The sequence below is a fragment of the Petromyzon marinus genome, chromosome 61 (genome assembly GCF_048934315.1).
Source record: "Petromyzon marinus isolate PM22_M1 ecotype Great Lakes invasive population chromosome 61, UKy_Petmar_22M1.pri1.0, whole genome shotgun sequence".
Taxonomy (NCBI): domain Eukaryota; kingdom Metazoa; phylum Chordata; class Hyperoartia; order Petromyzontiformes; family Petromyzontidae; genus Petromyzon; species Petromyzon marinus.
Window position 1 is genome coordinate 10,760,030 of NC_133727.1, and position 17,148 is coordinate 10,777,177.

A 17,148-nucleotide genomic window follows, 5' to 3' on the forward strand; every position below is an offset into this window, starting at 1 on the left:
CGTTCATAGATTTCCCCGCGCTCTGTCCACCTGACGGTGTAAATGGCCACGCCACAGTTAGTCGATTGGCAAACATTGTGTGGCGGTAGGGCAAAGCGTGGGAACTCCCACGGAGTAGTGGCGTAGCGGTTAGCGCTATGCTGCGCTACGAACCCGGTGGCCCGAGTTCGATTCCCGCTCACGGCCAATACCAGGGACGATTATCTGAACCGGTCCCGGGCCTCCCCTAGGTCGACTCAGCCTAAAATAAGTTCCTGGTGCCGTGCGTCAACATTGTCACTGGGGAGACAAAGTCGGCCGGGCGTGGTACTGACCACCGACCCCCTCGTGTGCCGTGCCAGCCTATGTAAGTGCTTGCTAACAGCACTTGCCCCAACAGTCTGTTACAGGCTGTGGAGGAATCTTTGTCTGAGACATCTGGCCAGCGTTGAGCGAGCAGCAGCAGGGCTCCGCCTTTACCTCCCAATGCGCCAGCGATGAAATGAGCTTGCGTAGAGGTGCTCGAATAGATCACCGACCCCCGCAAGCCCTCGCGGTCGCGCTGCCGCGTGATTTGTGGGTCGTGCCGCGCCGTTCGGTGTCGCTCTCCTCGTGCCGGGTTTGGCGTTCGGTACGGCTGGCAAGCGGCGACAAAACCGATGACAGCTCGAGGCCATGTCACCGGCGGCAGCTCTGTGCGACGGACGACTGCGCCGGGACCGGAGTGGAGGGATCGCGCCGCGGGGACACGGAGGAGAACAACGCCGACGAAGAGGAGGAGCGGTACGACGACGACGACGACGACACCGCGTTCCGCATCGACCCGGTGACGGGAGAGCTGCGAGTCGCTCGCGGCCTGGACCGCGAGCGCAGGGACGCGTACCGCCTCCTCGTGGAGGCGCGCGACGGGGGCTCGCCGGCGCCGCTCGCGTCCGCCGTTGCCGTGGCGGTCTCCGTCACTGACGTCAACGACCACGTCCCGTCGTTCGGGAGCGACGGCGGCAGAGGCGTCGTGGCCGGGGTCCCGGAGGGCCTCGGCGGGCCCGGCGGGCGGCCGCTTCAGATCGCCCAGGTGAGAGCCCTTTCCCCCCGACCGTTGGGATCGACCTCTCGCGGGGCAGCGGCGACGACACCAGCTGATGTTGAATCCCTCCACCCGCGTTATCCTGCCCCCCCCCCCACCACCCCCGTCTGCAGCTGTCGGCGCACGACGACGACCTGGGCCCGGCGGGCGTGGTGTCGTACGCCGTGGTAGGGGGAGACTACGAGCGCGACGCATTCTCACTGTCAGCCTCGGGGAGGCTCGACCTGCTGCGCCCGCTCGATCGCGAGGCGCGGCCCCGCCACCTGCTGCTCGTCACGGCCACCGACGCCGGTACATGGGAGTGAATCCCTCGGTTCACGAGCCGGGCGATCGTCGGCTTTGCCGACTTCGAGTAGGCCGTGTGGCCCACTCGTTTAAAAAAAAAATTGATTTTTATTTTACCAGTGAAAGGCCCACTGAGCTACCATACAGCTCTTTTTCAGAAGCGACCTGGCTACCACAAATGAGAGCTCAACGAAGTGGCTTATCATCACGTGGACATTTATAGCAGCCGAATACTCTAAACGTGTGACGTTGATTCTAAACGTGGAGGGGAAAACCCGAAGGACCCGGGGAGAAATCCACACGACCACAAGGAGAGAGACACATAAACTCCAAATATACAGCAGGCGTGAGGGTTGGGATTGAACACACCACGTCCTACATATCAGGCGAGGTAGTTAACATCTCACTTTTGTGGTCCCCTATTTAAGCTGAGCCACCTGCCCTAAGTCGACTCGGCCTAAACGGGCCACCCAGTGCCGCTTGTAAATATCGGCTGGCGAGACAAAGGTGACCAGGCGCGGCACTGGCCATGCCACCCCTAACGTGTGCCATGCCGGCCTTGGTAGGCGCCGCTCACTCGCGGCACTCACCCCCCCGGCAGACCCCAGTAGGCTGCTTGGGGGAACTGAGTAGGAGAGCGGCAGCGCGCTGAGCGAGTCGCTTCGCGTTTCATTTTCATCAGCGCCGTCTCTCCGCACCCCAGGCTCCCCGCCTCTCACCGGCACCGCCACGCTCACTGTGCTCGTGGGCGATGCCAACGACAATGCTCCGCGCTTCCCGGGCCGCGACGTGCGCCTGCAAGTGGAGGAGGGTGGCGCGGCTGGCACCGTGCTGTGGACGGCGCGAGCGGAGGACCCGGACGAGGGGCCTAACGGCACCGTCACGTACGCTCACTCGCCCGCCCGCCCGCTCGCTCAGCTGCTCGCTCGCTCACCTGCTCACTCGCTCACTCACTCACCTGCCCGCTCACTCGCCAGCTCACTCACCCGCTCACTCACCCGCTCACTCGCTCGCCCGCTCACTCACCCACTGTTTCGCCCGTTTGCCCACTCGCTCACCCGCTCACTTACCGCTCCCCAACGTTTGTGTTTTCGACAACAGGGAGGCAGGGAGACACAGAGATAATGAAAGGTGGACAGAAGGACACGGAGAGGGATGGAGAGGCACTTACAGAGATAGCTGCATTGTACAAACCCACCTTGTGTTACTTCTCCTTTGCCCGTTCGAGCCTTCGCATGTCTCCGAGTCAACGTCCGTGTGTCTCCCGCGATCGACGGCGTCGTCGCAGGTACCGCCTGGAAGGGGGTGAGGGGGCCCTCGAGATCGATGCCACGACGGGCGAGCTGCGGACGCTCGTGCCACTCGACCGCGAGTTGCGCGACGGCTACCCGCTGCTCGTGTGGGCCACGGACGGGGGTGCCCGCACTGGCGGCGCCCTCTCTACGTCCGTCTCTGTGCTCGTCACCGTCACGGACGTCAACGACAATGGGCCGGCGTTTCTCAACGCGCCGTACGTGGCGAGTGTCCCCACGCCAACGCCGAGCGGTAAGCGGGCGGGTGGACGGGTGGACGGGCGGCTGCTCGTGAGAATAAATGCTGCCGCGCCTGGTTCCGAGCCCTGGTGTTACAGATCGCAGTGGTGGCGCGGTGCCGTGGTACGAACTGAACGCCACTGCTCAGAAGGGTATTGCCGCTGCAGCCAGCCGCTCTCCTTGCGTGCGGCTAGATGGATGGTGAACTCTTAAGTCCGTGTCCAGATTAGAGGTATTTTTGCAGCAACACACCTAGTGCTTTACGTCGAGGATGCGTTCCCGAAGGGTGCAACGACGAATATCAAAACGACGTCAATCAAAGCGATTCATACGGTAATCGTAGTAGGTGATGGTAGTGGTGGTGGTGGTGGAGGAGGCGAAGGCTAAGAGTCGACAGATAACAAGACAGGACGGACAACGACGATGCTGTGAGTGATGTGCACATGTGCGGTTGAGACGACGCTAATTGGGGTAGCCGCGTTGATAATAACGTGACGAGTGTATTTGCGAAATGACGTAAAAAGGGGAGACATAAACCGGGGTGTTACTGTTTACATATAAAACCTGAAAGCCTATATCCAGATTTGGTTTAACACGTAGTTCTGGTTAGATTGCGTAAATATAAATGTGTCATTAAACCAGCCACCATCCGACCCAGCCAATCAGTAAGGTTTGTCACGTGAACAAAAACGTGCCGATTAGTTACCAGTACAGCAAACCGGTGGTGTGTTTGGGAGTAAATCCACAACATTTACAATTCGAGTACTGTGACGTTTCGCCAGTAATTACAACCAGCATCGTCAGGCGACAGCCAGCTTTGTGGAAAAATCCTCCTGTTTCAGTCTTAAATGGAGGGATAAATGTCACTATCTGTGAGCCAATCAGGTGCAAAGGCCAGAGGGGGTGGGGGTTAATGCATTCATATACACTGTAAATTGTTAGACAGGACATGGCTTCAGTTGAAGTTCGGTTGGAGGGCTTCGAGTTCACAGTGCGGTCACTAATCATGTGGTCACACACGACGTGTCTCATCGATTTACATCGCACAGAAACCCATAGCCTCGCATAGAGACCCCTAGGCTCGCACAGAAACCCGTAGACTCGCATAGAGACCTTTGGACTCGCACAGAAACCCGTAGATTCGTATAGAGACCCCTAGACTCGCACAGAAACCCGTAGATTCGTATAGAAACTTGCATAATGGTTCACTGCTGTGTGGTCAGTGTTCTCACGTTCACGCTCTGATTGTGACGGTCGCTGTGGGTGGATCTTTCGCGAGATGCACCGATGCCATTGAGTGTGTTGAATGTGTGTGTGTATGTACGTTGAACTTCTTTCGCGCTGTACGTAGCCAACTGTGCTAATCGGAGGTGCGGGGGAAGGACAACAAACTAACACACAAAAATTAGTTCTAAAGAGAGTCGTTTTCAATATAGGTGATTTAAAAGCGCACAGCTCCAGTGGCTTCGCCATTCCACACGTCCGCAGAAGCGCATCTGAAAGCGTCACACTATGCGGCGTTGGTCTTTGCTCGACGGCCGAGACAAAAAGCCGCCACTGCGAGGGTGACCATCGGAGTCCGCGTGATGGTCGCGCGTCCGGTAGAGATTTTTATTCCCGGCGGTTCTATTTCGTGAAGCCGCGGAAGCCCCGATTTGCCAGGCGCCCTGGTTGTGCCCAAAGAGCAATCTGCATGATTAATAGGCGGCAGCGGTTTCGGTTGATTTCATTGGTTGTGGTGGATGAGCCAATTGGGTGAGGTTGTGACAATCGTCGCCGCCTATGACACCTGGCAGGTCCCTGGTGGTCTCCCATCCCAGCCCTAACCTGGCTCACCAACCAACCCTGGCTTGCTTGCGGTGAGACGAGGGGAAAAAAACAACTTGTTTAAAAAATAAAAGATGGTGAGTGATGCGGGGCCCATGCATCCTCTCCAGCGTGACCTCTGCCTGCCAGCCGTGAACTCTTCTCCTGTGATCAGGGTCAACGGACAAAGAGGCCAGGCACGCGTGGCTGCCGCACCACCACCTCCCCGCGTGCCGGGCCGGGTCCTTTCGTTGTCGCTCATTAAACGTACTTGCCCTCGCTCGCTATCCGTGGCCTTAACGGTGAAACTGGGTCTCTGGTGGGGGTAAGTGCGTGCGTGCGTGTGTGCATAGCGGTAGTGTAGTAGCGGTTAGCGCGTTACGCTACGAACCTGGCGACCCGGGTTTGATTCCTGATCACGGCTATTTGGGGGTCTTTGTCTTTGTGTATGTAGGGAGCGGTAGTGTAGCTGTTAGCGCTACGCTGCACTACGAACCTGGCGACCCGGGTTCGATTCCCGCTCATGGCAAACACCGGTGACGATTACCTGAAGCGGTCCTGGGCCTCCCCTAGCTCGACTCAGCCTCAAATGAGTACCTGGTGCGATGTGTAAACATCGCCACTTGGGAGACAAAGGCGGCCGGGCGTGGTGTTGGCCACCCACCCGATCATGTGCCATGCCGGCTTTTATAGGTGCTCGCAAATAGCACTTGCCCCTAGAGTTTGTTAAGGCTATATGGGGGATCTTATTTTGTGTGCGGCTGTTCGATTCCTCGCTCACGGCCAACATAAGTGACGATTATCTGAACTGGTCCTGGGCCTCCCCTAGGTCGACTCAGCCCCAGGTGAGTACCTGGTGCGGTGTGTAAACATCGCTCCTTGGGAGACAAAGGCGGCCGGGCATGGTGCTGGCCACCCACCCCCGCGTTTGCCACATTGCTGGCCTTCATAGGTGCTGCTGCTCGCTCACAGCACTTGCCCCGACACTATTACAGACTATACAGTGGATCTTTGTCTGTACATGTGTGTGCATGTCTGTCCATGTGTGTGTAAGTGCGAGTCTGTGGCCATGTGCCCATGTCTCTTGTCCATGTGCATTCACCCTAAAATACCACGCACCGTCACAGCAGACGCGAGACATCTGGTGACGTCATTCACAAAACCAGCAGGACAACGTGTGCCGGCGTCACCGTCCACATTTGACCAAATAAATAAAAAAGTTACCGGCAACTTACTCGATTTGAATTGCATGGAATAACGTCTCCCCTGACGAGGAAAATCACAGCAGATCGCGTCTTACCTTTGTGACGATCACCCCGTGCGACGAGAACAGCACGGATACCAAACGTATTCAGTTACTACGACCGCGGAAGCGAGATGTTAGCTACCTCGCCTGGCGTGGTAGCTAACATCGTACCCACGACCTGACCAGGGCACCAGGGTCAGGTCGTGGGTACGATCCTGACCCTGATGCCTGGAGTTTGGAGTCTCCATGTCTCTCTCTGTTTCATCATCATCACGGTGGCTAGGAGATGTTAACTACCTCGCTTGGATTTTTTTTATTTAAAGCTTTCGTGACTGCAGAGATTCATATTCTTGGTTCTTTCGGTTAAGTCACGTAGAAGGGAAACAATAAAATAATAAAAATATAAAAATAAAATTCTCACGACGTTTCCACTGCAACACAAGCAATCATCATCAGGTGTGAAAACCACAGCAAGAACATTTTCTTAAAAATATAAAAAATAAAATTCTCACGACGTTTCGACTGCAACACAAGCAATCATCATCCCTTCTACGTGCAACACAAGCAATCATCATCCCTTCTACGTGATGACGATTGCTTGTGTTGCAGTCGAAACGTCGTGAGAATTTTATTTTTCATATTTTTATTATTTTATTGTTTCCCTTCTACGTGACTTTACCGAAAGAACCAAGAATATACCTCGCCTGGTATACAGAAGGTCGTGGGTTCAATCCTGACCCTCACGCCTGCTCTATATTTGGAGTGTGCATGTCTCTCTCCCTGTGGTCGCGTAAAATTTTCTCCGGTTCCTCCACTTTTTCCCTCCACTTTTTCCTTTCACGTTAAGATCAACATCACACTTCTCGAGTATTTGGCTGCTTGTAAATTTCGTTGAGCTATCATTTGTGATAGCCACATCGCTTCTAAAAAATAGCTACATACCTTAGACGGACCTCACCTACTAAACAAAAAAAATACTAAATGGACGTATTGGCAGTACACCGGTGCAGAATAAAACACCGGTCCTCATGAAACCATCTACACTGTAAAGTCTACATTTGAATCAGCAAATCTGTTTATCAGTCTTTAATGGACCCTGTTACCAATTTTAGAATGTCTATTCAGTCTTCTGAGACTTGCAAAAAAAAGGTGATCAGTCATAGGACCTCCTTTGCCAGTACCAAAATATGAGAATAGGTTTTCCCTTTTTTTCTGGCAACAAAACAGGTGTTAAGATGTTAAAACACCAAACTGAAACCTTTTACAAGGAATTGTGTCTGCATTAATCATAATATTTGCAGACATGATTCATTGTAAAAGGTTTCAGTTTCGTGTTTTAACATCTTAACACCTGTTTTGTTATTATTGGTTCTTTTGGTAAAGTGACTTTACCGAAAGAACCAAGAATATGAGTTCCTGCAGTCACCTGCTTCGTTGCCATATTTTGGTACTGGCAAAGGAGGTCCCATGATGTAGCTGCTCACCCCGAGCTCTCATTACTCTGATCGTGCATTGTCTTTGCTGTACGCCTTTTGGCGTCCTCTGGTCTAACACCTTTTGAGAAGAGGCTCCAAAGAAAGCTGTCTCTGGTGTGGACCAATCAGTTTCAAAGACAATGCTCATATATTATCAGAGTATGTTTTTAGTTTGCATTCTGACCACAAGTATTGTGGTTAATGCAGACATGATTCCTTGTAAAAGGTTTCAGTTTGGTGTTTTAACATCTTAACACCTATATTCTTGGTTCTTTCGGTAAAGTCACGTTGAAGGGAAACAATAAAATAATCAAATATATATAACAATAAAATTCTCATCTTAACACCTGTTTTGTTGCCAGAAAAAAAGGGGAAAACCTATTTTCAAGGTGATCAGTATTGACAATATTGATTTGGGTCCATCGCAGCTATACATTTCCACATGACGAAGTGCCACCTTGTCGGCTTATCGCTTGCTGTCCAGGCCTACAGCAACCTGTTTGTACAATCCAAGCACAATCCATAATCAAATCTGCTTAGCTTCTGAGAACTAATGGGTTCGCAAGCATGAGTTCTTGGATTATTTTGCTGCTATACATTTACCCGTTATAATCTACATTGTTGAACTATCGTTTGCTGTCCAGATTGCATCAGAAAAAGAGCTACGTAGCTCAGTGGGCCTTACCTGGTTAAAAAAAGTTGCTAGTAAATGGTTTAACCGAGTGTGCCGTAATCGCGTGCGTGCATGCGCTTACCTCTCCAGGCGCCCTCATCTTCGTCCCCACCGCCGTCGACGCCGACTATGGCGCCAACGCGTCCCTGCGCTTCTCGCTGTCGGGCGACGATGCTCACCTTCTGGCGCTCGACCCCTCGCTGGGCTCGCTGAGCGCCGCCGCACCGCTCCGCGGCCCCGCCGACTTCACCGTGCACCTCACGGCCACCGAGCTCGCCCCTCCGCACCGCAGCGCCGCCACCACCGTCACGGTTCGCTTCCGGAACGCGGCCTCGTTCCCGCGTCCCCGCGTGCACCTTCGGTCGCCGCCGCCCATCGTGCTGCCGGAAGACGCGCCGGCGGGGACGACCGTGGCCAGGGTGGAGGCCGAGACATCCCGGCCCGGCGCAGCCCCCGTGTGGTTCTACGCGGCGGGCGGAGGGGACGGCCCATTCGATGTGGAGCGGGCGAGCGGGGCCGTGTCGCTGGCTAGGCCGCTGGACTTCGAGGAGCGGGCGAGCGTGGCCGTATTCGTGGAGTGCCGCGACGCGGGCTTCCCGCCGTTCTCCAGCTACGTGAGGGTGGACGTGGCCATCACGGACGTCAACGACAACGCGCCGCGCTTCGAGCGCGACCCCGTTGTGTGCCAGGTGACGAGCGGAGAGACGCGCCGCTGATGTTAGGAGACAATGGTGCAGCGGTGGTTTCGTTTTTCTTTAACCGCCTTTTCTTTTCGACCCCAAAGTGTTATTTTCGTCGTGTTATTGGTGTCATTTAATCGACATCCCTTGCATCCAGCTGCTAGATTTATTCTCCAGAATCAAGGGAGGAGAAATCACGTTTATGAGATGTACAATTACATTTTTCACGCCGTTGGTGTCACGCCGTGAGACAAATAATCTGTTCGGAACTTGTCTGTTTGAGATCCCTTCAAGTCCACGCAACATGAGTCAGTGCGTTCACACCCACTCCACCACTGACGGTGTCGTCAGGCACATGACAAGTCAAACGGAAATTTGTTAATGTTAAGAGCTGGAATTTGTCCACGTTCAGTGCACAATGCAATTAATGCGGTGTTTTTGTGCGCACGGTCATTTGCGCCCAGGCTGAGACCATCAACTCGCTGCACTCAAGAAGCCGGTTTTAATGCATTCAGGTCAGGATACTTAACATCGTCAATCATCAACTCTTGGTGTGGTGGTGGTGGTGGCATAGACCGGACGTACATTGCAATGTGTAAACGAGAATTTCTGCACGCGTGTGGACCAGGTCCTGGAGAACACTCCAGCGGGCCCCATCCCGGGCTGTGTTCTCCGAGCGTCCGACGCTGACGCCGGCCCCAGCGGTGCCATGCGCTACTCGCTCGCGCCGACCCTGATCGGCCTCCCGGCCTTCGCCGTCGACCCCGCCAGCGGGCAGCTCGGCACCCTGCGCCCGCTGGACCGCGAGACAGGCGCCACGCATGAGCTGCTGGCGTTGGCGGATGACGGCGACGGCAGGACCGCCACCGCCGTCGTCGCGGTGACGGTGCTCGATGTGGATGACAACCCCCCGCGCTTCCCGCGCATCTTCGCCGGCGCGGTGCCGGAGGATGCTGCCCCGGGAACGGCCGTGCTGCGCGCTTGGGCCGAGGACGAGGACGAGGGCGACAACGCCGCTGTCTCCTACTCCTTGGTGCCGACGGCGATGCCGGCACCGTTCTCCGTCGAGCCGGAGACCGGCGTGGTGCGGGTGGCCGCGCCGCTCGACCGGGAGGCGGCGGGGGGCGGGCGGCATGCGCTGCGCCTGCTGGCGCGCGGCGCCGCGTTCGCGGTCAACACGGACGTCGTAGTGGTCGTGACGGACGTCAACGACAACGCGCCGGCGTTCATCGGGGCGCCGCCATCACCGCTGGTGGTGCCCGAGTGCCTGCTGGAGGGCGGCTGCCCGGTGGTGCGCATGGCCGCGGCGGACCCTGACGACGGGGAGAATGGGGAGGTGTTTTACTCGCTCGGCGGCGGCGACGACGACATCCTGGAGGTGAGTGGACATCGGCACTGCGTCGACGAGCGGGGAGAGTCCATTGGAGCCGTGTAGTCCAGCAAAGACGGTGGGAAGGTGGTGATGAGAAAGTGCTGACGCGTCCTCCGTCGCTCGCGAATTATTTTCCTGCGTCTGACCGGATACGCCGACCGTCCCTTTCAGGAATTCCGCGTCCATGCCTCCACGGGCGAGATCTCAACGCGCGGCCGCTTCCTCCTGCCACGACCCCCGACCCAGTCCTCGGCCCTCCTCGGCCGCCGTGTCCTCCTGACGCTCGTGGCCTCGGACTGCGGCCGCCCCGAGCCGCTCACCTCTGAGACGATGCTCGCCGTGGACCTCGTCTACGCCAACGAGCACCCGCCCGTCTTCTCCGCACCGCTCTACGTCACCACCGTGGTGACCTCGGCACCCGTTGGCTCCCGCGTGCTCCGCGTCTCGGCTTCCGATGACCGCGACCTTGGCCCCGCCGCCGAAGTGGTCTTCTCCGTCGTCGACGGCAACGGAAACGGCAGCGCCGGGCCGGGGCTGTTCACAGTGGACCCCGCCAGCGGGTGGCTGACGCTCCGCTCGGCGCTGCGCGGTCGCGCCGGCACCACCCTCTCGCTCGCCGTGCGGGCGCAGGACCGCGGCCTGCCGCGGCCGCTCTCCGCCGAGGCGGCGGTGCTCGTGAGGGTCATCGAGGACGGCTGGGCCGCCCGGGTGCCGGCGTTCTCGAGAGCCGAGTTCGTCGCCACCGTGCCCGAGTGCGCACCGCTCGGCTCCACAGTGCTGCTCGCGGTGGCGGAGGCGGCAGAGGACGCGGCCGGGCCGCCACTGGTCTACTCGCTGTCGGGCGCTGGCGCGGCGCCCTTCTCAGTGGATGCCGGCGTCGTGCACCTGGCCACGCCGCTCGACTTCGAGACGACTCGCTCCTACCGATACATTGTGTCGGCGCGCGACGGCTGGGGGGGCGCCGCCGCCACGGCCGTGGTGACCGTGACCGTCGCCGACTGCAATGACAACGCGCCGGCATTCGAACGTGCCGAGTACCGCACCGAGCTGAGTGAGGCCGCACCGTTGGGGACGTTCGTGGTTGTGGTGCGCGCCCGCGACGCCGATGGTGATGGCGACGGCGCCCCGCGCTACTTGCTCGCCGACCCCGCGCTGCCGTTCGCCATCGACACGGACACCGGCGTCGTCGTCACGGCGGGGCGGCTGGACTACGAGGCGCGGCCGCGCTACCGCTTCGTGGTGATCGCCATGGATGGGCCGCCTGGCGCGGCGGCACGGCTGAGCGGCACGGCGCTGGTGCGTGTCGAGTTGCTCGACGAGAACGAGTTCCCGCCGAGGTTTTCCGCTGCCGGCTTTGTGCACCGCATCTCCGAGTCGGCCGCACCGGGCACTCACGTCGGCACCATATCGGCCACCGACCAGGACGCCGGGCGAGCCGGGCGGGTGGAGTTCCACCTCGTGGGCGCCGAGTCGGCGGCGCGGAGGCACGGCCTGAGGTTGGACTTGCTTTCGGGCGAGGTGGTCGTGGTGGGGAAGCTGGCGTCCAGCTCGTCATCCTCTCCCGCCGTCCCAGACTCCCCGCCGGACGCCGTGGCTCGCGTGACTCTGACCGTCGTGGCCAAAAACCCCGGCGCCGTGACGAGCGCCGAGCGGCTGGACGAGGCGGCGGTGACGGTGATCGTGACGGATGCCAACGAGGCGCCCCGCTTCTTGCGCGATGTCTACCGGGCGCGAGTGCGCGAGGACGCCCCCTCGGGGACGCCCGTGATCTCCGTGATGGCTCACGATCCCGACCGCATCCCGCAATTCGCTCGCTTCTCCTTCCGGCTCGGCGACGATCCAGCGGCGGCGGCGGCGGCGCCGGCGTCGCGCCCGGCGTTCGCCATCGACGCGGCCTCGGGCCTCGTGACGTCGGCATCGCCGCTCGACCGGGAGACGTGCGACGCTTACGCGCTGCTCGTCCTCGCCGTGGACGAGGGGAGCCCGGCGGCCACGGGCACGGCGATCCTGCGGGTCGACGTCGACGACGCCAACGACAACGCGCCGGTGCTGACGTCCGTCCGGTGGCGCGTCGACGAGGGCCTCCCGCCCGGCACACCCGTGGCCCGGCTGAGCAGCCGCGACGCCGACGCCGAGGAGAACGGGCCGCCTTTTTCCTACCGCCTGGCGCAGCCGTCGCGGTTCTTCGCCCTGAGCGACGACGGGGTGCTGCGCACGACCGCCGAGCTGGACCGCGAGGAGACGGGGGAGGTGGCGCTCGCGGTGGTGGTGTCCGACTCGGGGACACCCCAGCTCACGTCGGTGGTGGAGGTCACGGTGGAGGTGGGCGACGTGAACGACAACGCGCCCTCACCGCGCCCCCTCGACATCCTCGTCAGCTTCTTTGGTACGACCTTCCCCGGCGGTTTCCTCGGCGACGTGCGGCCGCTGGACCTTGACTCGGATGACGAATTCACGTGCCGGATCGTGGGGAACGCGGAGGGCGCCGATCCGTCATCAGCGCCGCCGCAATCGCAGTCACCATCTCATTTGTCACCGTCGTCATCTGGGGCTTTCAGCATCACGCCAGGTACGTGCAACCTGCTGTCTGAGCCGCGCGACTGCCACGGCACACCGGCGACGGTCGTGCTGTGGGTGGAGGCGAGCGACGGCCTCCACACACCCGTGCTGAGCGCCGCGCGCCTGCGCTTCATTCCCTACGACGGCGCCTCCCTCGCCGGTGCCGCGCTCCTCTCGCTCGGCTGCACAGAGCTCGGCCGCTTCCTCGATGCCGGCCTCGCGCCGCTCCTCGCCTCCGCCTCTGCTTTGCTGAGTTCCGTTGGAGCGGACCTGCGCGTGCTCCACGCGTTTCGCCACGGGAACGCCTCCTACGCCTGGGCGGCGCTCGCCAGAACCGACAGCGGCGGCGACGGACGCGGCTTCTGCGCCCGGGACGCTCGGAGGTTCCTGCGGGCCTTGTCGGCCCGGGACCCAAACCCGGACCCGAACGCCAGGCTCGGGGGCCTGTTCGAGGTTGTGGCCGACACATGCCGCCTGTCGGACTGCGTGGCGCCGGCGCGCTGCATGAGCCGGGGTCCGGCCGTGGGCCCCGGCCTCCTCGCCGTCACCGAGAGCGAGACGTTCGTCCTGGTGTCGCACGGCGCCGCTGGCCCTCTGTGGACATGCGAGTGCCCGCCGGGGGCCGCCGCGGCACCCGAGTGCGATGGGGAGATGCGGGGGGCAGGCGCGGGCGTCGCGGCATTAACAACGGGGGTGCCGGTGGAGAATGGGGCGGCCGCGGGCGGAGCAGCCATAGGGGAGGCGGCTGTGGAGGAGGAGGGGAGTGGAGCGCCCTGCGAGGAGCGGGGGTTCGGCTTCCAGGGCTCCTCCTTCATGGAATTCCCGGCACGGATTCTGGACCTGGAGAGGAATGAGATTCGGCTGGAGGTAGCAACGACGCGGACAAGTGCGCAGCTGCTCCTGCTCGCCCGCGACGATGGTGTGCGCCATGGAGGGGGTCGTCGCCATCATCATCACGAGCATCAACGTCGTCGCCATCATCATCATGAGGATCAACATCGTCGTCATCATCATCACGAGCATCAACGTCATCACCATCATCACGAGCATCAATATCGTCACCATCATCATCATCACGAGCATAAACATCGTCGCCATCATCATCATTATCATCATCACGAGAATCAACATCGTCATCATCATCACGAGCATCAACATCGTGGCCATCATCATCATCATCACGAGTATCAACATCGTTACCATCATCACCATCACGAGCATCAACGTCGTCGCCATCATCATCATCACGAGATCGATGTTGTCGCCATCGTCATCACGAACATCAACAACGTTGTGTCACCACTGTAATTTTCACAACCGTCCTCATTCCATCGCTATCACATCACTACAAACATCATCACCGTCCCCTTCGTCGTCGAAGCCGAGTGTAATAGTTGTCAGACGGGACTTCCAATGTGGCAGCTGAAGCAACGGGGAAAGTTATTTGAATTCCCCCTTCGCTGGCCACTCAGCAGCGTAAGCGGTCGCAGCCCCAGTCGAATTGCAGGCAGTTTGTGAGTGGTGGGGTAAAGTGTGGGTAACTCTCCCACCTCTTCCAAGGCATCTGGTGAGGACGCCAGGATAGCTGGGAGATGTTAACTACCTGGCCTGGTATACAGGAGGTCGTGGGTTCGATCCCAACCATGACGCCTGCTGTTTGCGTGGAGTTTGAGTGTCTCTCTCCCCCGTGGTCGTGTGGATTTTCTCCGGGTCCTCCGGTTTTTCCCTCCACATTTAGAATCAACATCATGCGCTTAGAATATTTGGCTGCGATAAATTTTCGCATGATAAACCGCTTTCATAAGCCATCATTTGTGGCCAGGACGCTTCTGAAAAATAGCTACGTAGCACAGTTGGTCTCACCTGGTAAAGTGAAAAATAGATTCGTTTAACGGCCCTTTGTGTGCGTCGACAGGAGGACGTTGGTGTCTGTCCGTGTGGCTCATGGGAGGTCGCGCTTCCGTCTCGCTTGACCTTGGTGGAGAGGTCACCACCGTGGAGGCAGGGCAAGGCCTAAGCGACGGCAACTACCACACCATCGCCGCCCTGCGCCGTGGAAAGGTCTTATGCCACCATTGTTTTGTTTGGTTGGCGGAACTGGCGGTCGCTTGTGGCGGCGACTGGGCAAGCGAGCAGGAGCACTTTATACCGCTTGCGTAGCGGAGATTTGTGATTGGGGCCCCCCCCGGCTGCCGCCGTCATTTAACCCCTTTCCCGTTCCGAGACGTAATGCACATTGCGGGGTGTCGGTGTGAGGGTGTGTCCCGTTCACCCGCTGAATCTCGCCATAACGCGAGGGGCTCCTCGTTAATTTTGTTTATAGAGAGGGCATAGCGACGCTGTTTTAATCACCACAGAGAACCATAGCAAAACGACCACACCATACGATGGCTGGCGCCAAACTGTGCTGCATGCCCTCCAGCGTGGCCTTTTACCACCGATTCCATTTGGAATCGGATTAATAACTTATGACATATGCACGTACGTCATCGGAACGGGAAAGGGTTAGTACTGGTTGTGTTAACCATAAATTACACATTGGATGTTGAAGATCGCATGAGGTTATTTGATAAAAAGTTGGATTCATGTTCTGGCGGCAACGGTCCGAATTTCATGCTCACACGTCTATTCTCCTAACTTTCAACCAACCATCAATTACCGGCACCTCCATGACCTGCACTACATGAGGCTGCCCTCCAGCTAAGCTGGCTTTGAACCCGGTTCATACTTAGATGGGAGACTGCCTGGGTTTGCCAGGAGTGTTATGCATGTACTGCGATGTTTCTAGAAGGTGGCGTGGCATTGGCTTGTTGAATCCATCTGTGCTTCTCTTTTGACCGTTATCCTCTTGTGTGCATGGCTTTTCTCTGCATGCTCCATTTTCCTCCTGCATGAAGTCAAACACTCGTGAACCCTTTCCCATTCCGATGACTTATACATGACGTACGTGTACACGTTATCGGTTTTTCTTCCGATTCCGTGCGCGTCATTGGAACGGAACCCGGAAGAAAAACTTCTTTAAAATAACTTTATTGGTACCGAGGCTTCCACTGCACGGGAGGGCGTGTGACACAGTTGGGCGCCAGCTATTGTGGAGTGCGATCGTGTCGATTACGGTTCTCTGCGGTGAGCACAATGTCTTTAAAAACAGCGGCGTTATGACGCCTCTCTAAATTAAATTAAAGCTGAGCCGCTTGCACGTTCCGAGAATCAGCGGTGAACCGGGACACCCACCCTGAAACTTGCACTGCATCTCGGAATGGGAAAAAGGTTAATGTGCATTTGGGAAAACATCCCAAAAGACATTCTTTAAGGCTGTCCTGGGCAAACTAAAGCCGCTGTGGATATTTATTCTTGAGTCTCGTTCCAATGCCTGGTCTCGTGTTCCCCGCTCACAGACCCTGAGTGTGCATGTAGATGACTGTGAACATTCAGGCGAGGTGCAGAATCTGGACCACTGCCAGGCCACAGGGACCATCGCGGGCAACTCCAGGCAAGACAAATTAACAGCACGTACAGACGTCACTTACTGACATATGCAGCCATTTATTTCTCACTCAGATATGTTACGGAAAGCTGCTAGACTGGCTTGGAGCAGGGATTATCAGCATAAGGCACTACCACTAGAGGAAAAGTTATTGTCTTTCCATAATAATCCTATATTATTGTACCTTATATTCTTGTAATCCCTTGAACAGGTTTATACGAACATGTATGCATATATGTTGAACTTCTTTCGCACTGTTCGTAGCCAACCGTGCTAATCGGAGGTGCAGTGTTAGTCTATGGGCAGTATGTATGTACGTTGAACTTCTTTCGCACCGTACATAACTAAACGTGCTAATCGGAGGTGTGGTATATACAGTAGGGTACAGTGAGGTGAATGTGGTATGCCAAAATAACTCTCGGAAAAGTGTTGTGGACCGTTCTGGCTGAAATTAAGCACAGGGTATGCAAGCAAAAATTGTTTATTCAAATAATGTTTTTGGTTTTGTTCCCAGCATCATCTGGCCACTTAGCAACGGCTCAGTGAGCGTTGGGGGTGCGGACTCCACGGCGACGCTGCCCGGGGTCCTCGGCAAGCGCGAGGGGCGTCCGCGGGGCCTGGACGGGTGCCTGCGCGGAGTCAGCGTGGACGCGCTGCCTCTCGCACCGTGGGGGGCTCGCAGAACCATGGCCGTCGCTGACACGTGCGTCCAAATGGCACGACCGCCCACCGCGATAGTAACCATGCATTGGCCTGTGAGATTTCACAGATTTGTAAATGTATGTATGTATGGTGAACTTCTTACGCGCGCCCTACGTAGACAATTGTGCTGCCAATTGGAGGTGCGTCCTGATTTGGCCGGAACAGCCGTGGGGTGGTTTCAGGGAGGCTGTCCCGGTGTTCCGTAGAAATTGGTAAAAATCGGGATTTTGTTTCACTTTAGAAGGGTGGCACTACCTGAGTAGTGGGC

The 17,148-nt window shown here is 57.7% G+C and overlaps 1 protein-coding gene across 1 annotated transcript in view; it reads left to right on the top strand.

Moving 5' to 3' along the window:
* The window catches only part of LOC116955726 (protocadherin Fat 4-like), a 68,223-nt gene that overhangs the window by 47,917 nt on the left and 3,158 nt on the right, over positions 1-17,148 (top strand). Inside the window, exons 6-15 of the mRNA XM_032976992.2 lie at positions 671-1,051; positions 1,177-1,354; positions 2,052-2,232; positions 2,637-2,893; positions 8,171-8,769; positions 9,389-10,138; positions 10,304-13,610; positions 14,607-14,752; positions 16,090-16,184; positions 16,693-16,881. Of these exons, the coding sequence (XP_032832883.2) occupies positions 671-1,051; positions 1,177-1,354; positions 2,052-2,232; positions 2,637-2,893; positions 8,171-8,769; positions 9,389-10,138; positions 10,304-13,610; positions 14,607-14,752; positions 16,090-16,184; positions 16,693-16,881 (6,083 nt within the window). The remainder of the gene's footprint in view (positions 1-670; positions 1,052-1,176; positions 1,355-2,051; positions 2,233-2,636; positions 2,894-8,170; positions 8,770-9,388; positions 10,139-10,303; positions 13,611-14,606; positions 14,753-16,089; positions 16,185-16,692; positions 16,882-17,148) is intronic.